This window comes from Puntigrus tetrazona, chromosome 19, assembly GCF_018831695.1.
Source record: "Puntigrus tetrazona isolate hp1 chromosome 19, ASM1883169v1, whole genome shotgun sequence".
Taxonomy (NCBI): domain Eukaryota; kingdom Metazoa; phylum Chordata; class Actinopteri; order Cypriniformes; family Cyprinidae; genus Puntigrus; species Puntigrus tetrazona.
The window spans coordinates 11,579,211-11,607,155 of NC_056717.1; the positions used below are offsets into that span (position 1 = coordinate 11,579,211).

General features: G+C 37.7%; 2 protein-coding genes and 1 pseudogene across 2 annotated transcripts in view; 2 read left to right on the forward strand and 1 right to left on the reverse strand.

Annotated features, from left to right (window-relative positions):
* Positions 1-3,727, forward strand: part of LOC122323870 (alpha-catulin-like) — a 46,975-nt gene extending 43,248 nt beyond the window's left edge. Inside the window, exons 17-20 of the mRNA XM_043217976.1 lie at positions 637-693; positions 1,437-1,556; positions 2,240-2,323; positions 3,245-3,727. Coding sequence (XP_043073911.1) covers positions 637-693; positions 1,437-1,556; positions 2,240-2,323; positions 3,245-3,409 — 426 coding nt within the window. The 3' untranslated portion in view covers positions 3,410-3,727. The remainder of the gene's footprint in view (positions 1-636; positions 694-1,436; positions 1,557-2,239; positions 2,324-3,244) is intronic.
* A 1,112-nt stretch (positions 3,728-4,839) lies between these two features.
* Positions 4,840-6,861, reverse strand: LOC122323775 (protein Abitram). The gene is made up of 6 exons (XM_043217879.1): positions 6,701-6,861; positions 6,478-6,529; positions 5,835-5,964; positions 5,627-5,703; positions 5,469-5,538; positions 4,840-5,373 (listed from the first exon to the last, which is right to left on the reverse strand). Exons 1-6 carry the CDS (start codon positions 6,765-6,767, stop codon positions 5,239-5,241), a joined length of 531 nt encoding a protein of 176 aa, XP_043073814.1. The 5' UTR covers positions 6,768-6,861; the 3' UTR covers positions 4,840-5,238.
* A 207-nt stretch (positions 6,862-7,068) lies between these two features.
* On the forward strand, positions 7,069-24,484 carry LOC122323757 (annotated as a pseudogene).
* The last annotated feature ends 3,461 nt before the right edge of the window (positions 24,485-27,945 follow it).

Here is a 27,945-nt window from a genome sequence, read left to right on the forward strand (position 1 = left end):
GCTGATTTAATATAACCAAGTAATTTTTATTTTTATTTTTTACATGGATCAATTTCAGCATTGCCATAGTAACAAACATTTTCTGAGGTTTTGAACTACTCTGGTAATTATGATAATTTTGACACGACATAGCATGACACCAATCATTGGATTTGACTACTAAATGGTGCTTTTCTCATTTTCTTGAGACTTCAGTCTTCAATATCAGTGAGATGTTAGTAATTTTTGGGAGTATATTTTAAGTTGGAATTGCTATTTAATTCTTGAAATAGCTGCCTGGAAGTATTGCACATATAATATGGTAATAATCCTAATCATGAAAAAGTTCTGTTACACTAAAAACAATATTGTTATCACTTTCACATCAGTTTTTCAGCTAACGATCAATGATAAAAACATTGACAGTCAATCAGAAAGTGTTTGAGCATTTAAAGCTGCAGACGACAAAACTGCTGCACGTGCAAATAATAAACCAAACATTATTGTTCACGTTATGGACAGACCTGTATGTAGAATAATCCGTGCATGCTTGTTCTATTAATTTATTTAGGTGTTTTCTTACTTTAATATTAAAAAAGTAAGTGGTGTGTACAATCATACAGCGTAAAGCCTTACATTGTAGATTTTTTTTTTCAGGTGTTGTCAGACCAAGGTCTCCAGCTGTGCCACATCCTCCACTCTCTCTGTGCGCAGGTAATGCTCCCGCGTGCCCAGCAGGTCCTTATGTACCACAGTTTAATTAGACGCCTGTAAATAAAGCACTGTAATGACTGCCATCCATCTCACTGGGACCACAGAGACGTGGCTATCAGCGTTAGTTAACCCTGCTCTGGCTGGGGCCGACAGGGGCCACTCATCCATAATCACAGAGCCTGACACTTGTGGTGCACTGCACGGTTTGATTAATAATCGCAAACATGCCTGACCCACAATGCATTTCCCCAGCTGCGAGCTGAATACGGCTAACGCAAATTGCTTATCTCAGTTTATTTTGCCATCTTTCAGCAATTACCTCGCTTTGGCAAACCTGTAATGCAGTTTTAGCTGAAAATCTCAATTAGGGCTATTAGATTGTTAAATTTGTCCGTGCCCCAGGAAGTCCTGAAAAGAAAAGCAATGATGGATGCATACAAAACAAACTGCTACTATATATATGTTATAGGCTTATGTGTGTATTATCATTAATCCAGTCTTTAGTGTCACGTGATCCTTTTGCTGCTTCGAAGTTTAATATATAGATATATAATGGAAAAAGTTCACAAATTGTTAATTGTCTCGTTAACAGCCTGCAGTGTTCATAAATTTGCAAAGGTCAATGTAGGAAATGAGTCTCTAAGCAAAAGGGCTACTGTGTTGAAGTTTAACGAAGCATCTCCCAAAATCTCTCAAATGTCCTGTTTGAAATGTTAAGGCCACATATTGTGTCTGTGTTATAGCTGCTGGATGAAGACAGAATCCTTATTCTGTCTGAGACCGAGAAGCTGTCAGCCGCATGTCAACAGCTGCAGGTCTGTGCCAAGACTCCGGTTCAGGGCAAGAGCGCCATCTTTCAGAAGGTAATCCAGTATAACCGCCGCAGACTGCTCTTGAACGTAAATGAATGGAGCAGACATGAGTAGGGTTTTTGTTTGTTCGACTCGACAGTTCAATCCATTAATGCACTTAAATTCATAAACTGGTATCTGAGGATTCAAATGACATCGATTCGTCTTAATTTCGACATTTAAACAGAACAATATAAACTAAAGTTAAAAGTCGCAGGTCACTGCCAAATGTGATTAGATAATAAATCTGTTTCTCCTGCAAAGACACTGACCTCACTCTATTTCCTGACTCCATTTAACCTGATAAAATGGCATGCTGTCCAGGGTCATCCTTCTGTTTTGATAAAGCAAAGGTCACAGCCGGAGGCAGGTTTAAATAGGTTTATAGAAGCTGTGTTCTTGACGTGCTGTGGAACCAAAAAAAAAACGATCTCCGGAAAAAACGAGCTCAATCAGGATCTCCCAGCATGTCTTCAGGAGCCATCGTGTGGTTTCCAAGCATATTATTTCACAAAAACCAATTATATGGGAACCGCTCTGTTCCACAAATCAGCTGTCAGAAATGTATAGATTGTTGTCGCTGAAAAATGATAGCTTGACTGAAATGTGGGTGTACGTGGTGTACTTGTTAGCAATACTGCATTTTGGGAAGTTTAGTCAGCTAATGATTCATCCGTTTTTCTTGTCTCGTTCAGGTCGACTCATCCATACAGAATACCAAAGGCATTTTGACAGTGGTGGTATATTTACTGCCCATCTGTAATAAGCTCATCAGAAAGGTAGGTAGCAACGTGAACATCTGGATTAACTTCTTTGCATTTTATCTGTATTAGATGGCAATGTGTATTTGTATTTATATTTAGATTACATTCACGCCATCATCTAACACTCACTTTCTCTTAATAATAACAATAATAATTTGCTAACTTTTTGTTTTTCATTTATTTTTGGCATTTTGCCTTTTTATGATGGGACAGATTAAAACTTACAGGAGATAGTGGTGAGACTGGGAAAGGCCCTTGGATGACATTTGAAAATCTAAATGAGCAAATCTCAAAAATGTTCATACTGTACAATTATTATCAGATTAGCAGTATCAGCCTGAATTTTATGACTGTACAAACAGTATATATATAGGGTTACTATAGTTAACTTAGTCAAACAAAGGCTAAAGCTGAACTAAAACCATAATAAAATAGTTTCTTGAAAGAAAATAGAAAAAAAAACTTGAACTCATTTTATTTCAGCTTGTCGTCACATTTCTCATTTTCATTTAGTTTACCTTGATGCATTAAAATAATTGAATTTAATGTAAAATAAAAGGAACAAAAAGTATTTTAAAGAAACAAATACATCCAAAAACACAATTTCTAACAATTTAACCAAAATTAAATGACAAAGGATATAAAAATGAATTAAAATATTAAAAACAGAAGAGTAAAATAAGGGTTAAATAAAAATCATAGTATCTCCATGCCGATTCGGAAAGCTTGTTGTCAAAGACGAACTTTAAAGAGTCTTGGATTACAGCAAAAATAATTAATACTGAGGAAACAAGCAAACATAAAAAGCATAAAAGCTTTAAATATTGTTTTCTTTTCGTGTGATATATTGTGCACCCTCTGATGTGATTTATGTTCTGTTTTATAAATGAAACGAGCATGTTTGTATTAAACTGTATCTTCTACCTTTAATTGCAGTGTAAAGCAGAGCGCAGCTGTCTGGCTTCACCTCAGCACTGGAGGGAGAAGCAGCTGAGCACGACCGTCAGCGAGGAAAATCTGAACGGCAAAGGCTCCAACGGCTTCGGGGTCAAATCCTTGGAGCAACACATGGCCAATCTAACATTCCTGGAGAGCAAATAGCTCTGAAAACCAAAGGCTCTTCTGCCTGTTGTCGCGCACACAGTGCATGGCAATGCACTCGCACACAACGTGCCATTCTTTGTGCTTCTGCCCATTCGCTTTGTGGTGTACGATAGCGTTAGCATTACCAGCCTCATTCCAGATACCAAAAAAAATAGATAAAAACCCTTCATTGCATGTGTTCAGGTCATTATGCGATTCTTTCAAGTGTAATGGCTGGTAAATAAGCTACGGTTTTAACCGAATATTCAGCTGCGTTTCTCGTGATTAGCCAACATTGAGGTGTACGTGGTAAAAGTTTTGATGCAAAAAAAGAAGAAACCCCCCCCCTCCTTCTGCACACTGTATTTAACATAACTGCCTCATGTACAAGTTGATGCCAAATATGTCCAGTTTTAATCATCTTCCTACACTGGTTTCGCCACAGGGCAGTCCGCTCAGTGCTTTGTAAGACAGTTTCAGTGACTTTAGTATGTTTACAGCAGGGAATGTTACTTTCCAAAGGGGGCATTTCTGAAGGATGATCGCGAAAAAGAGTTTTAGTTCACCTAAAAATGAAAATGTTTAATGTTTTCTTACCCTCATGTTATTCAAAACCAGTATGACTTAAGTTCCAACGAAGCTCATACAGGTTTGGAACGACATGAGTAGAAGTGAATAAAGATTTTTTTTATTTTCAGGTTAACTGGCCCTTTAAAAGTACTTGCGTAGGAGTGGAAGGGTCTTAATAGTTTTGACTGCCTTGTAGGTCACTGTGATTTGTATTTTTACTTCAGTCCTAACAATGTAAGCCAAGCTTTGGTACATTAACCTAAAAGGTTAGAGTAAGACGGTGTATAATTCAATAGCTTAGGCTGTTGTGTACTGAAATTTTTAGTGTGGCGCAGGTTAAAAGGCTCTTCAGAATCGGATTTCCATTCACACACCAATTATAGCTGATAGTCTGTTCCTCTGATTTTCTTCAGTCAGTCAAACAATAAGCTTTAGAGATGATTGTGCAGCTATGACCTTGAGTTGTATTAGTGTTGGACCATTGAATGATTGTGAAATCAGAAAAAAAAGAATCTAAATATACGTTATTTTTCTTAAACATTTATGCTTTGAGTGATTTATTTACGCACAAAACACTTCCTCCAAACTAAGGCCATCCAGCATACGCGTGATAAAAAAAGAGTAAGCTGGATCTTCAATCAATACATTTATTAAAAGCGCGTACTAACATCAAAACTATTGAAATTCTCAGATGGCTTTATGTTGGTTGTATTTTCAACTATATTGTTTTGTGAATTGTACAGATAAATAATTATACACATCTTTAAAAAAAAAAAAACAATTCTCAGCGTTGAGACAGCGGATAACCGTTTTGAGAGCACCGACCTTAGTTTGTGTAAAATAAATTTACTGAATAAAAACAAACATTGCAGAATACACTCAGAAGGGACGAGTTCCTTTATTTAGCATCAGGGCTATAAGCAGTTTTATAGCAACCAGACGGAAAATAATGTTTCTGCGAGGACACAGATCTTTTACTTCTCAAATTAGGAAACTTCTTAATGAAACAATAAACACACTCAAAAAAACATAACACTGGCATTGTTATACTAGTGGTCCAACAAAATGCACTCCAGTCAAATCCAAGACTCCTCTGGATCCAGCAGACAAGTCTTCATTCCTTCAAAATTTCCTCAAGATGTTTTTTTTTTTTTTTTTTTTTTTAATGTGTGAGTGGCACACATTCATGCTGCCACTCATGTTTCTACCAGCTTGAAGTAATTATTCCTTAAAGCAGACTCGGCAGTCATTCGGCAGCTCCAAAGCGCAAGTTGATCTCAGCAAGGCTCTTCTTGTTGGTTTCTTTTAGTCAGAACCTCCTCATATTGTTCTCTGGTCAGAAGGCCTTCAGTGATACTCTTACTCTCTTCAAATTTGGGTAGTATAACGGCAATGTATCCCTCTGTGGAAGGCTGTGCCAAAAGAGAACACCATTCACGCACATGGTCTTGAATTTGAAAAAGCTTAAAGATTTTCCGTTTAATTTTTAAGCAGTATTGGTAATAACCTTTTCCGATAACAGGTCTAGCTTGTTCAATATGGCTTCATTTACTTCTAGAAGACGTCCTCTGATACAGCTGGGAAAACATGAGTTGAACTGATTTCATTTTAAGAATATAAAAAATTCAGTGTGCTGTATGTCCGGTGACAATATGTGTAACTGACCTGAATATGGTGTATTCCTGTTCATCTGTACATGTTATTCTACACAGTGGCGCAAACTCTGTCAGGAACTGACCGCCCTGCAGAATTAAAATGACATTAACTGATAATGTTCAGGGAAAGTGTCAGTTAAGATATAAAAGTAATCATCACAATCACTGTGTCTACATTTGCAGTATGAAATAAAGTTATTAAAGGCAAAGGTACCCACTCGCTTTGACTTTCCAGACACCTTGTTCTTCAGACGACTGCATCCATCGCTGATCTGGTAGTTTATATTTTTGATTTTCCGTCCATTCTGAAGGATAGGATGAGACTCTGCGAGTGTGATGACGCATATCCTGACGAGAACGAAACGCTTTATTAGCAAAGGTATGCTTAGAAATAACTATAGAGGGGTGTTTCTACAAATATGAGCACTTATGGCCCTGTGGATTTTCAGAAAATAAAGAAGAGTGTACATGCAAAGAGATCAGATGCAAAAGCCTCTAAGTGCCGTCTGAAATTTGGATCTAAAATGAGCATTTTTATCAGGCTCCTATGTTTAGGTTTAGTAATTTTACTGTAATGGCAATGTATTGGTCATTATGCAATTAAAGTGAAATAAACATAAATATAGGAGCCCGATAATAGCTCATTTTAGAAGAAATTTTTAAATGGCAATTGAGAGGCTTTTAAAATCTATGTATAAAACATCTGAAGTGTATAAAAATATTAGTTTGTTAGAATGTGATATTCATCAATAAAAAGAGAGAGGAAAGTATTTAGCTATCCTCTATATAGATTGAATAAAAATAAACTTTAGAGAAGTGTACAGTACGAAGCTACATAAAACAATAAGAAATATAACGTACCTGTTGGAGTGCTGTAGAATGCAGTGATCCTCACATGCTTTTCCTTTCAGATCTACATAAGCATTTACACCAACACAGCGAATAAACTTGACATATTATAAAAGTATATATTTAAAACATTAACAACAAGTTATTTTGAACGTGCGCTGAGCTACAATAAAACAACTGACTAGAGCGGACAAACAAAGAATTAACAACAACATTACTTATCGGAACATCTTACCAGTTTTATACCAGCGGGTGAAATAACGATCGATTACTGATGGGGCTTTCTTTTCACTATCTTCCATGTCGGCATCCACCACAGCAATTAATTTTTTTGGAGAGGCTGATAATCTGATCACATATAAACAGTGATGTTTGACGCCGGAAGACAAATCAAGTTACACACAAAAAAATAAATCCGCTCTGAATTTACATCCGGTTGCGCTAATTTGTGGTATCTGCTGGTGTTTTGCTTAACTGTGTCTAGCATAATTTAATTTACCTGATAATAAATGCAAACGCATACAGTTCAACTATATTCTTAGAGAAACGTATTTTAAATAACCCTGTCAGGAACTACTATAGTGGCATATTCTCCCGGGTCTATTTAATTGTAACACACGGCGGCGTGGAAGATGGAAGCGTCTGTAATGGACACATGTCATGTTTCTTGTTGTGCTAATCGCACTCCTAACGTTGTGTCATGGGGCAGAGGGGGTCTCATCGCATTTGGGACATGTAATTCAGTTGCTCTTTATAATCCACAGGTACTGACTGTATGATTGTTCGCTTTATTTAGTTGAGACGACGCTGATGCTCTGTGGCATCTTATTACACTTACATTATACACACATGTTAAGATGCTCTAATGCAGTTATGTGCAAACGCTACACTCAAATCTATGTTTAGAGTATACATTCTGATGATGTAGTGTTATAGTAAATGTCTTTTGTGTCAAATAAGACCGGTTTGTCTCATCTAATTTTTTTTTTTCATTCATTGTTATTAGGAAATAAGAATTGTTGAGGTGCTGAATAAACATACTGGAAGAGTGAATGCTGTCCAGTGGGTTCATAAACAAGACTGCAGTAAGTCGTTTGCCGTTATTAATGAATGTCAGATATTTATAAATATTTGTTTGAAAAAGTATGAAATCTTTTACTTCATGCATAGATATTATTCAGTTGTATGTTGCTGTCGGACACAAACAAAACAAAGGAACTTGTAGAAACGCAAGCTGTCTATTTTTGAAGGTGCAGAAACCCAGCTGGTCTCCGGTGGGTCGGATAATAGTGTTATTGTCTGGGAGAAGCAGGATGGGAAGGTATGTGTGTACCGTAACCTCTGCTGACAACATAATTGGGTCTTTCTTTTACGACTACATTGGATAAAATATTAAATAAATCAGCTGCTATTAAAGCTATTGAAGTTGGAAATATAAATGTAAAAAAAAAAAATTAAAAAAAAAAAAAAAAATATATATATATATATATATATATATATATATATATATATATATATATATATTATTATTATTATTATTATTATTATTATTATTTTTATTATTTATTTATTTAAATTTTTTGTCAGGACTTTATATCACATTCCAACCAGAGTTGGATATATCTTTCCATCTTTTGGAATATGTTTTTAATAACAGCCAGTTGCGACAAATATCTTGTTAAGAAACCATGTTAAGAAAACACTTAATTAAATTGAATAGGCTTGTTGCAATATGCCCAGATTTTCAATTGCTGAAATGGGCATGATAAAAGCTCAGAAGGAACCGCAGAGCAGGACTGACCCAGCTTTGTCAGTTATGGACTTCTAATTTGTGATCGTCTGTTATATTTGCCTGTAAATGATAAAAAAATGGGCCGTGTAACTAGTGTTTGTCCATCTTGCGCTGAAGTTCACAGCATGTGCAGTGTGTTCGGGACACTCGGCTCCCGTGTGTGCAGTGGATGCCATGTCTTTGCCCACCTCTCAATTACTGGTGGCCTCAGCGTCGTCTGACTCCACCGTTAAACTCTGGACATGCAGTTCTGATGCAGGTAAGATAGGAAGTGAGCTTTGTTCATCATAAAAGTGCTGATTTAAAATACAAGTCTATGTAAGTTTTTAAAGACTTTTCAAATTCTACAAGCCTGCCATCTGCTGGTTGATTCTTGTAAATATGTAGTATGATCTTAATATGCACTACACCTAAATGTAGTACATATTAAGATTTTTCTTTTTTTTTATTTTTTTTTTAGAAAAAATAAATCAAAGAATTTTTTTTTTTTTTTTTTTTTTTAAATACTAGAATGAATTCAAATATATTTGTATATATTTAATAAATGTATATGGATCAAAGACAAAATGTCCCATTTTGGTGTCTGCACCACTTACAAAAGTGATTTTATATATAAAAGCATATTAAATGCAAATAAAGTATTCATTTATATGATTAACTTTTGTAAACATAAAATGTCAAAATAGGGTTGGTGTGCTTGTCATTCAGTGTAACAAATTTATTTTTCTAAATATAAAGCAACCTTTACATAATGGTTTATAAAAGAAAATTTTTTTTATAGGTTAAATGTTTAAGAACCTTGCTTACAGATGGGTAAAGCTTAAATGTTTGAAGGATTATGGCAATGATTTGAAATTGTGTGGTATGGTATATAAACTTGAAAATAAACAACTTTTTTCTTTATATGATAGTTAGCATTTTTAAATCAGAAAAGGTCAAAATAAACAGCAAAATTTAGAGCTGAATTAAATTAGTTTTGATGCTCTGAAAACCTCTTTTTTTGTCTTTGACCCTTTTTTTTTTTTTTTTTTTTTTTTTTTTTATTTATTTATACAAATCACCTTCTCTTGTACTAAGAAGAGGCTCATCATGATCAAAATTTGTTTTTTTTACTGTAATACCTTGTATGTCCCTAAAGATCAATTAGTAACTTAAGCACTTTGATTGGTTCTACTGCTTGCTTTATGATGTTCCTGTTTACTGCTCAGGAAGAGAGTAATATTTCATTGACCTTTTAAAAAATGGTCTGAAAAAAAGCGATATATAGTAGAGCAAAAGCAATATTCCTGTATTGTTTTGAAAAACTTTTGAGTCACACAATGATGAGTTGCATCATTTCTCTAACATTAAAATGACAGAAAACTAATGAGCTGTCTGCCAACATGCAGAAGCCAGCTTCTTTTGAGTGCATTATTTTTTAAATTAGCACAGGAGATGATTTCTGTCTTTCATGGTAATTGTTCTAATATTGATTATATGTTTTGGATTAATAAGTCTAATTAAAATTTTTTTTATTTTATTTTTTTTTTTAATAAGAATTCATCACGAGTCAGACGGGTTAATTTTCATGTGAGGTGTTTCTGTTCTCTTCATTAGTTGAATGCCTCCAGACCGTATCTTCGAGGGCGGGTTCATGATGGATGTCTCCTTGGCGCTGTTGCCAGGCAGCAGAGGTAAGCTGTGCTCTCTGCTCCGTGTTGATTTGTTTCTATTGTCCAGCCCTATCATGTTAAAATCTCATTCAGTGCTTTAAATATGTCCTGGGGTGAAGTTAGCCTGCCTCTTACGTTATTCACGTCTGGATTGCAGCTGTATTTTGCTTCTAGATGCTGTGAATAGACTTGGTGACTTGTCTGCCTCGTGTGTTGCTGTGAATGAAGAGGATAATTACATCTCTTGCAGTTCCAGTACTGGCCTGTGGAGGAGATGACAGCAGAGTTCACCTGTATGCGCAGCTCAATGCACAGGTAAGACTGTCAGCTGTTTTTGCTTTATATTAATGCTCTTCATATTTAGCGTATCATGCGGGTGTGTGTAGTTTCAGAGGCTTCTGACTCTGACAGGACATGAGGATTGGATCCGATGCGTAGAGTGGGCCGCTAAAGGTAACAATAAATGTGCTTTTTTATTTGATGTTATATATATATTTTTTATATTATACTTTGAAATATAATAATTCGGCTCTAATACCACAACAATTGTAATAATGTGCAGTATTGCTGTTTTTACTGCATATTTTTATTTAAATAAGTTGGTAAGCAAATTAATTTTTAATATTTAAAAAAAATATAAATTGGCAGATAAACAGACACACACACACACACATATGTATCTCATCAATACATATGTATATATGGCTCATTTTTATACACATAGGCCCATTATACATATATATTATACATACATACACAGACTCCAGTAAAACAGAGCGATTGTGAAATATGATGTGCTTATGTTTTCAGGAATTTTGGCATAAGAGTTGAAGACCTGTTTAATATAGCAGTAAGATAATAAGATACAGTTCTGGCAGTGAAATAGTCCAAGGATATAAAACACACCATTTTAAAAACCAAGTATTGTTGTTTTCACTCTCACATTTTTAATAATGCATGAAACAAGCACTTGCTGCCAACTAATTGCTCTATAACTGAAATATACAAGCAGGAAATCCTCACGTAATACTTTGTTTGAACTGCTTGTTGGATGTGTAGATGGAGAGCTCTGGCTAGCCAGCTGTTCTCAGGACTGTCTGATCAGAGTGTGGAGACTGTTTGCCAAGACTGCCACTGAACCAGACCAACAGACTGACGCTGTTCTCAAAATGAAGGAGAATGTTTTTCAAGTGTCTGGAGATGGTGAGGCTGGAGGTTTTGCAAGATTGTATTTTGGTTGCGTGATGACTTGTATATATTGTGTATATATATATATAAGTGAACTTGCCAGCATCCAAATGCAAGTAAAATGGACTGTCTAATAAATGTGTGGGCATAATAATATGCTCCTCATTGCTTATCTCTTTTTGCTGTAGAGTTTGCTGTGACTCTTGAAACGGTGTTGGCTGGCCATGAAAACTGGGTTTATGGGATTCACTGGCAACCTCCACGTGTCAAAGGTATTCCCACATATGCTTTCTTATAGTGATAAGTGAGCTTTAGCTGATTTTGTTTCTTTAATTTTTTTTGTCTTTTAAATGTGCTATGAAATCATTTTAATTTTGGTGTATTACATAATCTAATATTGTTTTATTATTTATACTTGTATTTATCCAGTCTCCCTGTTTTGTAACTTTATGTCTCCCCCTGCAGGCGACTCAGTGGAACAGCCCCTGAAGCTGCTCTCTGCCTCAATGGACAAGACCATGATCTTATGGGGGCCAGAGGAGGATTCAGGCATGTGGGTTGAGCAGGTAAAGTCACCTTGCTTACTACTACTTACTAAAAATTGACGATGATAATAAAGAATGTGGTAAAGTGCCTGTGGACATTATGGGAAGGAGAGGCATGAAACACAACTCTGTTTTCAAACACGTTGTGCTACCACTGTACCAAAACACACACATCTTTATCTATCTGTATGTATGTATGTATATTAGTGCTGTCAGTCGATTTAAAAAATGTAATGGTGTCAATTACAGTCATGGACATAAAGCACCTTTCAAATCCTGTCAAATGCACCTCAATGTGCTTTACAAACATAAGCAAGTAATTGGCACAAAACGCATAGAAATATAAAATAAAAATACATAACATGAATGTTAATAATTGTAATAAAGCATAAATAATATAAAAAAGACTACATAAAAGCTGGACTTAATAACTAGGTTTTTCGTTTTTATCTTTAAAAATATCAGTATTTTCTGCACCTCTCATTTCCTCTATTGGCATGGAGCGTAATGGCTGAATGCAGTGTCAAATAATAGAGGAAACGGGTGATCTGTGGGACCTTGCAGATTTATAGGCTGAAAGCTTTTTTAAAAGGTACTCTGGTGCAAGACCATGTAGTGCCTTATAAACTAATAACGAAAATGAAAACTAGCATAAAGGTTTTAAAATAGGCACAAGATCTAGTTCTAGACACAAGATGTCTCTTAATGCAGACCCTACGTCAATGGTTTTATTCAGCTTTTTAAAACCTGAGTATAGAGATCAGGCTCCTGGAAAGAAAAAGCCCCATCCTGAGGTCATTTCTTTCCTGCCTTTCATATACTTTCTGGTTGCCAGTCATCTAGACTTCTAGCATCAGCAGCAGGGACAGGAAGTGTTGCACAAGCTCCTCTGTTACGCTCTCTGGGTCTTGCAGGGAACATCTGCCCATTTTCTGCTAACTGCGTCGAATTTAACCCACATACTGAGAATTGCACAGATAAGCTTGTTCTCTTCCATCTGTGTGAGGGACTGTGAATGATTGGTGAGTTCCTCTCAGAAATGGCATGTTTTTTTTTTTTTTTCAGTCATAATAGGGCTTTTTGATTGGCATTGCAGCAGATAACAGGTTTGACTTCATGGTTGATTAATAAAAGGTTTTCACTTTGATCTTGACATGCAGACATAGGTCTCTGGGCTCAGATCAATGGCTCCTGATTCTGACACTTGGCTCGTCGTAGTACGATGACGCATCTGCTTTGTCGTACTAAGGCTTGTCCAATTAAAAAATGAAAGACAGTGAGTTGTAAGAAGAAAGAGGCTGTTTTCAGGTTTTGTGTTGTACCCAAATTCAATGGGGGTTGTTCTGCATCTGTTATCTTCTGCACTGCATGTGTTTTCTGTATAGAGTCGTAAAGGGCATACGATATGAAGGTAGGTGTGAACTGGGTTATCAGATGTGGTTGAGCGCCTTTGAACTGACAGATTCATGGATACAAAGGAAATAAATGTGGGTTGTCATACATCCTTTCTGATTTCCACCTTCTGATCCCCCTACTTCCAGGTTAAGAGATAAGCAAGAGATATAATGCATACTTGGCTATTACTATGTAGAAAAGAACAGTGAAACACTGAAAAGGTTGTAGCATTTGCAAAAACCAAATTACATTTTTTTTTTTTTTTTTGCACAAGTAATATCAGTCAGATGCAGTTGGGTTGCTTGAATAAGTAGAAATAACTTGAATACAGTTTACAAAATAAAAGTTCATTGTAATTGTTTTTTTTAACGTATTAAATCTGACCTGAATACATCACACTTGAAAACGTGAATTCTCAATGACAGTGGACAAAACTGCTTTTTTGACGTGTTTAGGGTTCAGACTGCGCTATATGTGGAGAATAATGCGTGTAATCGGCTCTTCTTCTTTTTTTAAGTGCTGTTTATAGTTTTTTTTTTTTTTTTTTTTTTTTTTTAATAACCTGTTCATGAACTAGATTTTGAACAGACACATGTATTCTTCCTGATCTTTGTCTAAATTCCACTATTTATAAGAGTTTTTAAGTTTTTTTTTTTTTTTTTATCTTGCATTTGGTGTGAAAAGTTCTTTACCATTGAACCTGCAATAATTACTTGTTCGTAAATATGGCAATTTATATCATCTAAAACTTGCCTTCATGGCACAGTTGTAGACTGACTGCAAGTGCCCTACTAAGCAGAAAATGACCAGCATCACTTTGGCTAATTAACACATCTGCAAAGAAGAGTCTCCTCCGTAACGATTAGCCTAATTGGTCAGATTTAGTGGAGAGCTGGTTTGCAGTAGTGTGGACAGGCAAACCGCTGGGTAAAGTACACCCTACTAATAAGTGAGCCAGTGAGCAGTGTGGGAGGGGGACTGCAGGGACCATTTTGAGACTCTGTGAGCCATTAGTGTTGTGCTAATGGTTTATTTTCCCTGATAGACCAGAAGAAAGAACGGATGAGTTACCATGAAAAATCTTTAACCTCCAGGCCTCATGACCCATACCCACATCACCTAGAATCTGTGCACTATTGAGCTGCTCATCATTGTTTGAATGCTTACTTTTCATGAATCTCTCATCTCTACAGGAATGGAACCATGAGTGAAGCATTAGTTTTTCCGGTAGCGATTACCTTTTATCTTGTAAGATAAAGTGCAAGATAATCCAAGTAGTCATTTAGCAAACGCTTTTATCCTCAGTGACTTGCAGTATACTTATTAAATCACTCTGGAGCAACTGGTGCTAAGTACCTTTCAAGGGCATAAGGCTGATAGTTCATGAATTGCTTCAGTCCAGTTTCTCATTAGTTCTATCATGCTTTAATTTTTAAAGTTTGGCGTTATGGCTACCAGCTGGGCTACAAGAACCTACATACTTTTAGATTTACTTATTCACTGTTGGATTTCTAGGATCCTCAAGAGTTTAGTGTCTTCCCCTGCATCCTTTTGTACCAATCCTATCCAAAACACTGCGGTTTGTGTTACAACATGCATTGTGCCACAAATCCATATTGGTGTTCCTTCCCTAAACAAGAGTGATTGTGCATTTCACCCATGAGATTTGGTCGTGATATACGAGTAGCCATGTGGACGGAATTCAAAATCAATCTGGTTAATGTTGCATCACTCTTTCCAGAATGGCTCGCAGAGATCCGTGCCATTCAAAGTGAAGGGCTCTCTTTATCGCAGTCATTAGTTCCGCCATATTCACTCCGTAGGATATGCTTGTGAAGGGCATCTCAAATGTCTCTCTATTGGCGTACACAGGAGCGTGAAAATGTCGATAGCCCTTACCGTTTGATGGTTTGTGGATTTAGTTTTGAATCCGTGTTTTCCAGCCAACATGGCTATGTACAAACTGTGCTGCGTGTCTAGTGGCGGCGTTAAAATCTCAGCATTAGATGGCTTATTTGGCCGTCTAGTATTGTCGTTTTGATGAAGAGCTTAAGCTAGCCACCTGATCTAGCAATATCTTTGAGACATGCTCTGCTGGGCATGACAAGAGACTGTGAATCATTGAGCGGTAACACTCCTGAACGTGAGGAATCACTGCTGCTTTTAACATGGCTGTCTGGAAATGTCTCGTCCTGCTCAAGGTCAACAGGAAACACTACTGCGATGGCTGTCAACCGAAATTTTCATACCTCCTTTTCACAGCTGAAAGTGTGATTCGATTAAATTACAAAATCTTTCTTCACCCTCTGAAAGTGTACGTTGAGGATGGAGCATCAGTCTTTGCTTGCACAACCATAAATAAAAGTAGAGGCAGGTTATCGCTGATGGCATAATCATGACTAATTATCTTGTTTTATACAATGTTACCGCTTGCTCCGCAGCACGACTCACTTCCCCCATTACCGTGAGACACTCAAGCAGCATTAAGCATGTTAGACACGGGCCAGACGGAGGGCAAGCCGTGCTACAGTTTGCTGAAAAACAATTACATTGCTTTGGTATTCATAGCCCAGCCCAGTCAGGGGAGTTTACACTGATTCATTCTTCATGTGACCATTTTGTCTCCCAGCTTTCCAAGGCTCATATTTGATTTAATGTGTGTGTGATTACGTTCAACATCACATTAATGCATTTAAAGGAAGCAAACACGATTTATTTCTCATTTAATAGTCTCCTCTTTGCATACATCGTGCTTTCCGCTTGTCGGCCTGATTAATTGGTGTCCTCAGACTGTTACTTAACGGAGATGGAGCACAGCTGTAGACTCTCGACTCGGATTGCTCAGGATTCATGACTACTAATTAGCGGTCTGCTTGACCAGACGGTTTATCAGGGGCAGTGACACCAGCGAAGGCTTTTCTTATCAAACACTCGCCATCAAGAACATGATGGAGAGCACAGAGTGTAGTTCCCAGGTATTTGTTTTCACGTAAATGTCCTATTTGGGATCGGATTTTAGCCACCCTACGCAATTAACTCATAACAGCCACAACATAATGTCATCCTCTGTATAATCAAATGAACAAGTAACCCTAAAACGAGTTTATGCCCACAGGCAGGATTTCAGAGTGGATGACGGTCTACAATATCACCGTACTAGGGCCCTGTGGTGGGCCGGATTTTTAAGATCTGGAGTGCGTTTCACAAAAGTGTTGTTAGCTAAAAAGAAAGTTTGTCATCAACAATTCATAGTTTTAGGCCTGGCATACGCTGTACAATTTTTCCTCTGATTTTGAGTCGATTGAAGCAGAGCTCTGAACCGACTGCCCTAAACCGACTGCTTTTTCCCTCAACGCGTCTGCGCGAAAACAGAACTTTAAATATTTCAACTTTATTGCATCAAGAAATGAAACAAAAATGGTGAGATCTTTAGACAAAATTGTTATAATCACAGGAAATGTGAATCATTGTCCATTTTGTAATCAGTGATAGACAAACATGTCACAAAATAAAAAAAATACTTCAGTTTTAAACCATGAAGGTGAGCAAGTGCATATCCATCACACAAACAGTTTGCAAACTGCGTAAGCAGGAAGTCCGACAAGTTTTCAAATCTAGTCCATTCATTATGCTACAGTGAAAGTAAAAAAGTGATTGAGTTTTGGCATCTGTCACATTAACCCCACATATTCTCTCAGAGATGAAGAATATGGGTTGTATTGTGTGTTGTCTTATATTTTCTAATATAGCCTAAATACATAAATATAATTAAAAAAAAAAAAAAACTATGGCTGATATGTAGGCTATAATACAGCAACAGAATGTGTGGATTTTGTGTTTTAACAAGTTTTTGTGAATAGAGATGGTTGTGCATGAAGCTCAGTAGATCAGCAGTTTCTGAAATACTCAGACCAGCCCATCTGCCACCAACAACCATTCCACATTCAAAGTCAATTTTTAAAGACAATTTCTTCCCGTTCTGATGTTTAAACATTTTGAATATTTATTGTTTTTGTTTTTTTTTTTTTCTTCTCTCTTCATTAAGGTTCGTGTTGGGGAAGTTGGAGGAAATACCCTGGGTTTCTATGGATGCCAGATGAGTCCAGACGGCTTTATGATTCTGGCTCATGCCTTTCACGGAGCGCTGCACCTCTGGCACTGTGACAGCAATCAGGTCAGAACTAACTGACAACATTCGCCACCACTAACACAAAGCTTTTTATGCAAACATTCCTTTTTTTCTTAACTTACTTGAATTTTGATTTAAACCAAATGGAGATAATGAATATGTAAATGTATGATTATACAGGGAGAGTGGAGGCCCAGTGTGGTCATTTCGGGTCATTTTAATGCAGTGCAGGACTTGAGCTGGGACCCTGAGGGAGAATTTATTATCACTGTCGGATCAGACCAAACCACTAGACTCCTTACACCCTGGACCAGAAACGGATGCTCAGAGGTTTAAACAAATAACAACAATTTTATTTTTGAATGATCATACATTGTAGGCTGTTTATTTGATCAACGCTTACTTTGTTTGCAGATTACCTGGCACGAGATCTCAAGGCCGCAGATACACGGTTATGACATGCAGTGTCTGACTATGGTTGGGCGTTTTCAGTTCGTGTCCGGTGCTGATGAGAAGGTCCTCCGGGTGTTCAAAGCTCCAAGGAATTTTGTGGAGAATTTTGCTAACATATCACGCACCTCTCTGGAGAAACTGCTGGGCTGTAATGTAAGTACTTAGAATCATCTCATCTTTAAACTTTAATTAGTTACGTCAAATAAAACCTGGGTTTTAATTACTCTTTGCACTGTCTTGGATCAACGAGAGATTTCAAGATGAGTCTCACATTTTTCCATTATCTTAATCCTCATGTTTATGCACATGCTCTCAGATATATAGCTAAATGAGTTCGATTTTCTGTTACTTGAGGTCATGGTAAATGAGACGACAAAAATGGCATTCTCAATTCGGGATCATCACATGTAATTAAGCGAATATCACTTAAACGCTTTTGCTCTTATGGAGCCAAACACAGCCATGCTCGTCTTAAGACCAACAGTTCAATATAAAGTGTTTTGCATTACAGACCAAGTTAATAATGTAATAGAAGGTTTTCTATAGATAGATTTTACAGTGTGTGTCTGTCTCCTCTGTTTTTAGGACATAGCAGATCTCCCAGAGGGAGCCAGCACTCCTGCCCTTGGCCTGTCCAACAAGGCCGTGTTTCAAGGTATGAACCCTTTGAATTTGTTGGCCACAGGAGAATTTGCATTGTGCTGATCCTGAGAGCAGTGAGGCAGTTGCTAACCTTTACTGTGGCATCTGATGTATTTACAGGTGACCTCACATCTCAGAGCTCTCAACAGGACAGTGAAGATTTTACCAGCCTGTCCGACCAATATAAAGAATCCTACTTCCAACCTCTCAAACTCACGGGTATTTATGTATTTTATATGTATATGTATTTTCTTTTTTTTTTTTTTTTTTTTTTTTTTTCCACTTTGGTTGGTACATTGTGTTTAAAGTAGACAGTTCTTTGCGGAAACAAAATATAGTATGCATCGGACTGTATGGCTACATTCAAAACCCTCTCTATCACCGGGTAGACACTTCAAGTTCCTCAGTTATTCCTAGAAAACACATCGATATCCTTCGTTTGTGACAAGCAGATATTAAAGACTGCTTTCTCTGGTTTATTAATGTATCTGGGGCATGAATCAGAGATACTGGAGACAAATGTTATTACAGCACAAGGGGGGGGTGGGGTAGGTGGAGGGTGAGTGTTGAAACAGGGGGGTTTATGCCTCTCTTGCTCCAGGCAAACAGTGGCAAACGTTGTCAATGTGATTGAAAAAGCTCCTTAATCTGGAATCATAATTAGAAAGAAGGCTTATATAATTGCAAAGTTAAAATATTGATGACTCTGGGCGATGGCGAGCGCAATGAGGCGGACACAGAGTTGTTAATGGAATAATACCACTCCCTCCATCTTGCTTCTTCTGGAGGGGCAAAGAGGGAAATAATTAAAATAAAACTGCAAACCAGGGATGAATTTAAAAAATGCCTGGTCTCCATTCCATTTCAATCGGGGCATGTGTTGCGTAAGTGTCTGTGTATCTAAATGAGACAATATTATTTCAGGCTTGCACAAAGAGAGCTAAATTTGATTTACAGCATGTCGTAAAGCTAACGGCCATTGAAAATTGTAGATAAAGCCGCCGTTGTTCCAAACAGCTTTGAGTAAATTGCTCGGCTGTGTATCTGTTGCTAAATTAAAAGATGAGCCTATTGAAAAATACCGTCTATAGGCGTCTGCTCATTTCTCATAATAACTATGTTTATATTTTGTGACTCTGTGTGTGTATTGCCAGAGCCTCCGACAGAGGACGACCTCTTGCAGAACACACTGTGGCCAGAGGTACAGAAGCTGTGAGTTTCCCATCAATTCTCATTTGTGTTCGCCTGCCCTCATCGGGCTGTTCTGCAGTGGGCACTAATGCTGCTCCGCACTATTGCTTAACCAGCTTATGTGACATAAATAATGCAGTGTAATGGGTATTTAGAGCTCATGACGAGAACTATTCATCCTGTATGCTTTGACACTAAACAAGAGAAGCTTAAAATTGTTCATTAAATACCTTTTTTTTTAATATACATGTATACATTGTTGTCATTGCAGCAGTCTTTCAGAGCGCAAAGTGTATTATTACCTTTTATTTTTCATGTAGCATTTACCTTTTACTGTAAAATTATTTCACTTAAACATTTTAAATAGTTTTGGTTAACAAAAAACAGATTCACTTAAACTGTTCAAATGTTAATAGCTGAATAGCATCCAGATTAATGGCTCAGATATTTGAAGTCTCTATTGATCCCATGCGTACTGAGGATAGTTACTGCCACAGCAATGCAATGGGATGTTTGCATTAGCCAAGCTTTTGTGCCTGTGTTTGCTTACTTGCATTCAGTTTTTTTTTTCCCAGCCTAAGTTTGCAGAGCTTTTGTTAGCAAAGAATAATGCCTGTGTTGCACTAAAATGACATATGACTCTGACATTTGCTGAAACTGTAGGCAATATATTACAAAATTGGATGCTTAGTGGCATTTTGCATGGGTTGGTGGAAAAATAGGCATATTATTCACGTGAAGTTTTGCTAAATTATTACACATTAACGGTATTTTTCACGATTAAATATTCATGTCCCCCCAAGCCGTTTACGATCAATTGAAATGTAGACTTGCATTTTTTTTTTTTTTTTTTTTTTTTACTGGCTCATAAGAATTCAAAGTAATTTTCCTTGATACATAGGCAACACTGGATAAACTCTAATAATTTACATACACAGCTGTAAGCAGCTGAAGCCTTTGACAGCCTGGCTTGCCGAGCTATTCATCCAGCGCTGAAAATTACTAAGCAGATCTGCTAATGGCTGCCAGAGCGCACTGCTTTCTTCCACTCCCATAAGCACAGGAGAGCCCTGACACACAAAGCATCCGTCGTGTTTGAATCACCGCCCCGACTGTCTCTCTGAACCTGTCACGGTGCTCAGGCTTTATTTGTGAGCAGGTACTGACAGAGCCCTCATTAACATACCCTCTTTCCGTGTCGCTCTCTCTGCAGGTATGGACACGGCTTTGAGATGTTTTGTCTGGCGTCGGATTCTGAGAGGACGGTGGTTGCCTCGGCCTGTAAGGTACAATCACATGGGTGACCAGATGGTCATTAGTGTCACACAAATGTAGCCGTGGACTGTAATAACAGGACACAGAAAAGCATGCATGCGTGAAGCGGCACCCATCCTAAGTGCTTTTGAATATTTAAGTCATTTTCCATTTTAACAAGCTCATGTCAATTTAGACTCTGACATTAGTGTGTGTTAATTTTGCATGTCTTTGATGTAATGAAACCCGTCATATTAAAAACACATCTCGGGTGACCAGGGATGATCAGGGTTGGTAAGCAGCACTAGGTGCCCTCCGGCCTGGCGTGACACATGTTCTAAGACAGTTGAAGGGAGATCATTGGTTTGTGTCCCGGTCTGGCCCCTGTGGTTCTGTTAAACCCACGCTGATCGCGTACAAAGCCCTTCCGAATGAAAGCACATTCTGCATGTCACCTGCCATTGTTCACGCTCGAGCGGAGATTGTGAGGTTTATTCAGTGGGGCTGATGTCTGGCTGCTTGCTGGGGTCCTGCAGGCTCAGATGACTTTGCTGCGGACGTGAGGTTTATACACTGCTGGCTGAGCTGCGACCGCTGTGTGTAGGAGTACAAACTTCTTGCTTTTGGATGTCTGTGTGAAAACTCTACATGATTTACATGCGTCTTGTGTCCCAGGCCTCTAAACCAGAACATGCTACCATTCTTCTGTGGAGCACAACTTCCTGGAAACAGCTTCAGTCTCTGCCCTGCCACAGCTTGACCGTCACCCAGATGGGGTTCTCGCCGAATGGACGCCTTCTGCTCGCCGTTTCTCGAGATCGCACCTGGTCCTTATGGAGACGAGGAAACCCTGACTCAGATACAGGTGAGCACACCTTACCTTATATATCTTTGTTCTCTCATAGAAAGGGGTCAAGTTGAGGAGTGTATTTTGACAAAAAAAAAGATCAATATTATTGCTAAAAATTATCATTGTAATATTTTGCTGTAAAAAAAAAAAAAGAGAAAATAATAATAATAATTTTATTATTATATAATAAAAACTCCATGTTTGCTGTGCTTGTTTAAAAAAAAAAACACTTAATTTAGCATAATTTTGTCAGTACAACTATAAAACAATAATAAAACTAAAATATTGCCGTTTAGTATTTCATTGTAAACAAACAAAACAAAAACGTACAATAATAATTTTATTATGAAAAAGAAAATTCCAAGTCCAAAAAGGTTTTTCAAACGAAATGCATCAAGTATGCAGCGCTACTGGCATCTTGAGCTTGAATCCCAGCTTGAGGACATTTCTCAATCCCCTCCTCTCTGTCACTTCTACTCTGTCCTGTGGCAAAAATAAAATAAAAAACAATGGGAAGGTGGCCCCTCTCAGAGACACTGAAAACTGAATCATATTGCATTTTAGCTTTTATTTTGATTAATCGTTCAACCCTTCGTAACCCCCACAGAAGTACCGTCCAATAAGATGAATTGAAAAGCTAACAGCTTCCTCCAGGGTTTATAGACCTCTTTACTCAAAGACAGCTTTTACCTTCCTCCATTTCTCTTTGTCAACAATAAAAACAACAAAGTTTGTGGACTCCTGATGTTCACCCACTGTAAGATTCTCCAAAAGTCAGCTAGTGCCTCCCAATGGCCACGCAGTATTAATGTGTATTCTGAGCATACGCCGCTAAATCACTGTTGACACAAGGTAACCACAGGAGCGTCTGTTTTTCTTTCTCTATTTTCTGACGTGTCCGAGACTTTGCCGGCTGCTGAAGGCCGAGGCACGCTGCAGTCCATTCTCGTTGAGGCTGGTATTACTCACAGCCTGTGTGCCGCAGATGTGGAGAGGTTAGTCAGTGTCACAGCTGATCAGAGAACAGCCCAGCATGGTGTCATGTGTGGAGAAATCTCTATCACAAAGACATGTTTCCTCCCATGCTGCACTCTCTCCATTTGTCAGACTCCCTCTCTTTTGTGTTCCTGGTTAATGAGTTAAGACTCTCCAGCCTGTGGTTGCCTAAGCTTTAATTAGCAGAGGGGTGCGTGTGTTGGTTTGTTTGGGGCATGTGGAGGGAGAAGGTTACTGGCCAAGGTGGCGTCACCGGGGTGTGCTGACCTCGAGAGCTGGACTGTGGGTGACCACAAACTCAGTCTAGGGAATTTACAACAAACATTGAGGTTGGGTTGCATGGTAATGGTTTAAGAATGAATCATGATTATTTTGGACAAAAACATAATGAATAATAATCAGGATTCATTTTACATTTAGTTAAATTTACTGCTTTTTCACATAAATTAAGAGAATGACAACTCGCATTGGTTGCTCTGATTTAGTTACAGTGTAAGCGACCACATGAAAGAAAACGGACTGGCTGTGTTAAACTTTCACTTGAGCAAAATATCTCAATAGACTAAAACAGAATTTAGTAATAAACTAAAGCAATAGTTCACCCAATAAAAATAATGTCATTAATTACCTCATGTTATTCCAAACCCTTAAATTCATCTTCAGAACACAAATTAAGATGTTTTTGATGAAATCTGACAGTTGTCTGACCCTGCGTAGAGACCCAGAAAGGTAGTACAGACATAGTAAAACACAGACGTCAAATGGACTATTTTAATGAGGTCCTTACTACCTTTCTTGATCTTAAATGTGGTAGTTCTGTTGCTGTCTATGCAGGGTAAGAAAGCTGTCAGATTTCATTTAAAAATCTCTTTTTAAATATATTTGTGTTCTGAATATGACCAAAGGTTTTACAGTTTGAGTAATTGAAGGTGAGTTATAATAAAATTGTAATTTTTTGGGTGAACTATGTCTTTAAGCTAAATAGAATTGTGAATAATGTCTAGTATGTGTATTTATTTTTGTATGTGTGTATATATATGTATATGCGTATGTGTGTGTATGTATGTGTATGTATGTAATTGTTTTTTCTTTCAGAGGCAAACTTTTCTCTCTACTGTGAACACTACTAAGGACACAGCAGTTCACGCCACAGTATTATTTGGTCATGTGACTGGAGCTCTGACAGCAAGTACTTTGTGACGTCAAGTCGAGACAAGAAGGTAGGCCCAGTTTAACATGGATTTAGCAAATGATGTTGGACTGGTTGGCATGAGTCATTTGAATGACCACATGGTGTGACCGCAGCAACACATGAAAGTTTTTGGTTATCAGTGCCAATGTAGAAAGCTAAAAATTACAATAACTCATGTAAAATATTTTTGAATGATGGAAAAAGGACCGCATGTAGCATACAGTCCAGCTCTTTTCTGCAGCTTTTGACCTTATTGTGTTTTGTAGGTAATCATCTGGGGTCATCGTGGCTCTGGAGTCAGTGTCGGTGAATGTGAGGGTGAAAAGCGTGACCCCTTGCTCCTCTGTTCTGGATGTTGGAGATTCAGCTACTGCTGTGTCTATCTGCCCATATGTCTGTTCAGATCAGAGGTAACGTTATTCGGTTATCTGTGGTCTTGTGGACACCATCATTAGAATTAATGTAATGTGTCTGGGACAAATATTGAATTATACTTGTATTTCTGTAGTTATTTGCTGGCTGTAGGTCTAGAGAATGGGGGAAAATTGTGCTGTATAAATGGAGGCCGTCAGAGCATTTGTCTTCTGGATCAGACTGGAGCAGATTTGGAGAAAGCAATGCTTGGTATCCTTTGTCCTGCTCATATTCTTCTCTCCACTCTTTAATAATCCTGATATAATGAGTTACTGTAATTTAGCAGTGAAGTGTGATTGGTAGAATCTACATCCGCATAATTAAATCTAAGAACTTTAAAGCAAAACATGTTCGTGGATATAAAAGAAAAAATAATTATTTGTAAATCTCTATTTTTAAAGCATAACTTTCTACTGCTTCAAAAAAAAATACATGCACACACATATACACACTTACAGTACATGCATAAACATGCTTGTGTGTGTATATACATACGTCTACAGTACATACACACACAGATATTTACACAAGCATACACACACATGCATAAACGCATACATTATGCACAAACACACGTACAAATGCACACATACATGCACATACACAAATATATACATGCATAAACACATACATTTACTAAGTATACATAAACATGGACATACACACAAGCATATACATGAACAAACATACATACACGCACAAACACATACATATGGATAAACACATACACACAAATGCATATACATACAAAAACACACACACACACACACACACATACACACACACACACATGCATAAATACACACACACATATACATGAACATAAACATACATACACGCACAAACACATACATATGGATAACACATACACACAAATGCATATACATACAAAAACACACACACACACACGCATACATACACACATGCATAAACATACAAACAAATGCATACAAACACACATGCATAAACACATACGCACAAACAAATACATACACGCACACAAACAAACAAACATACATGCGCACACTAAACACACACATATTTACACACACACACGCATATACATACACACACGTACATAAACACATACACAAATGCACAAACACAAATATATACATGCACATAAACACATACATTTACTCGTATACATAAACATGGACATACACACATAGACATTTACACATACATAAGCATATACATGAACAAACATACATACATTTATTAAACACATACATATGGATAAACACATACACACAAATGCATATACATATACATACACACAATAAACACGTACATACACACATGCATAAACACATAGGCTCAAACAAATACATACACGCACATACAAAACACACAAATGCATACACACATATATACACATGCATAAACACATACATAGCACACACATTTTCACACATACATGCATAAACACATACATATGCACACATACATAAACATACATACATAAAACACGCACATATACATACGCACATACATGCACACACATACATGCATGCATAAACACATACATACATACACACACATACATCAATGCATATAAATACATTGCAGAAACACATACTGACTCATATGCACATACATGCTACGCACATACAAAAAACACACATAAATGCATAAACGCACATGCACATACATTTTTCACACATACATGCATAAACACATACACACAAAAACACATACACATACATACACATACATCAATGCATATAAATACATACAAATGCACATACACACGCACATGCATAAACACATACATGCACACATTTTCACACATACATGCATAAACACATACAAAAACACATACATAAATGCATATACATACAGCACACACATTTTCATACATACAAACACGTACATACATACATCAATGCATATAAATACATACAAATGCACAAACATATACATATGCACACATACATACACATACATAAACATACACGCACACACATTTTCACACATACACATACATGCATAAACGCATACATACAAAAACACATACATGAATGCATATACATGCATACATACAAAAACACGCACATACATATACACATGCATATACATAAACATGCACATACATACATACAAATGCACAAACACACACACGCACATGCATAAACACATACAAAAATACACATACATCAGTGCATATAAATACATACAAAACACACATACATATGCACATACACACATGCATACACGACATACATAAACACATACATACATGCACACACATTCTCTGCATTTGCCACACATATGCACAAACACATACGCATATAAATCATACAAAACACATATATATTGTATACATACATGCACATTTCACATTACGCCACACATATGCACAAACACATACCACGCCTCGTCATGCAAAAACACATATATAAACAAATATACGCCATGCACACACATTTTCCACGTGCCTTTACATACATCAATGCATATAAATACATACAAAAACACGCCATGCCAGACATACATATACTCATGCGGGAACCCATTTCACAGAAACAAACATGTTCTAAAGAACTGTTAAAATTCACGCAAGCCCTGTAAAATAGTCTCTGAGTTTGTCTTCCTCTTGGCATCTTAGAAAGTGACGCGATCTGACGTTAAACCGATGATCGTATCACCCCAGGACCAGTGCCGGTGGTGTAATTGACAACAAGGGCTGTATATCTGACGGCTGGCCCACGCGCTGCTCGAGAGAAGCTTCAGGTTGATCGGGGCTCCGGCTGGGCAGATCGCGGTGATCGTGAAGAGGAGAGAATGGGGTGTCAGAGAGAGGCCAGGCGTGTTGTGCATTGTTGCACAGGCCCTCTCGTATCTATCTCTCCCCACAGTGGGTTAGTCCCGACCAGCTAAACTCTCTCTCCCTTCCCTGTAAGTGTAATTGATAAACCCGTCTGTGTAGAAAGCACTTACGTATCTCTTTGCAGAAGTCACTCACCTTAGAAGTAAGAAAGGCAGCCATGTATTGCATTGAGTTCTGAAAACCAAGATTGATATGTGTTTATTTGTCTGCCTGTAATACTTTTGAAATTGGCAAGTATATTCACCTGGAAGTATTTGGACAGGCAGGCTGAGTGGCAGAGGCATCCAGACAGTGTAAGAAGGGAGATTTGTGTTGCCTTCAGATCAGCGTCTAGCTTGGCTCCTTAACCACCCACATCACGATCAAAGTCACCTCTGGTGAAGAGGCTCGCTAGCTGGGGCGAGGCCAGGGCCGGGCAGGGCATGGTGGAAGCGAAGAAGCGAGCCTGGGTTCAGCTAATGGCGCTGGTGCGACCATGTCGTCAAAATCTTCAACATCAAAATATAGCCCTGTGACTCCATGCCGCCTCTGAGCGATTATCTGCAGGCGTCAGCTGATGCTTCAGTACAGATGAACTGCTGTGAAGTCTTCAGCTGGCCAGTGCGCCCCGTTTTCATGGGGATTCCTGGGAGCCCTTTTCTGCCTTGATTTCAGCATAATGTGATCTGTAAACACAAACTAATGTACTATTTATGATGTTTAAAATATGTTACTTTGTATTGTAACCGTGGCTCTATTCCAGTAGTGGAATGTCACTGGAGTAATTTATCTACAAGCTAACTATAGTCTTTTATTGGCTGTTTTAAGCACCTTACATCCATGAAGCACCGATCCTCTTATAACCTGCAGCGTAAGTGACAGTAAGAATGAAAATCCGGCTCACATCCTCCTCGTTTATCAGTACCTGAAGGACAGATGAGCGACCGGATAAGATGTACGTGAGCCGTGAGGGCC

Coding starts and splice junctions, on each gene's coding strand:
- LOC122323775 (XM_043217879.1), bottom strand. CDS start 6,767: ATGGAAGATAGTGAAAAGAAAGCCCCATCAGTAATCGATCGTTATTTC. Junction 5,965..6,477: donor ATTCTACAGCACTCCAACAG/GTACGTTATATT, acceptor CGTTCTCGTCAG/GATATGCGTCATCACACTCG. Junction 5,374..5,468: donor TAGACCTGTTATCGGAAAAG/GTTATTACCAAT, acceptor CTTTTGGCACAG/CCTTCCACAGAGGGATACAT.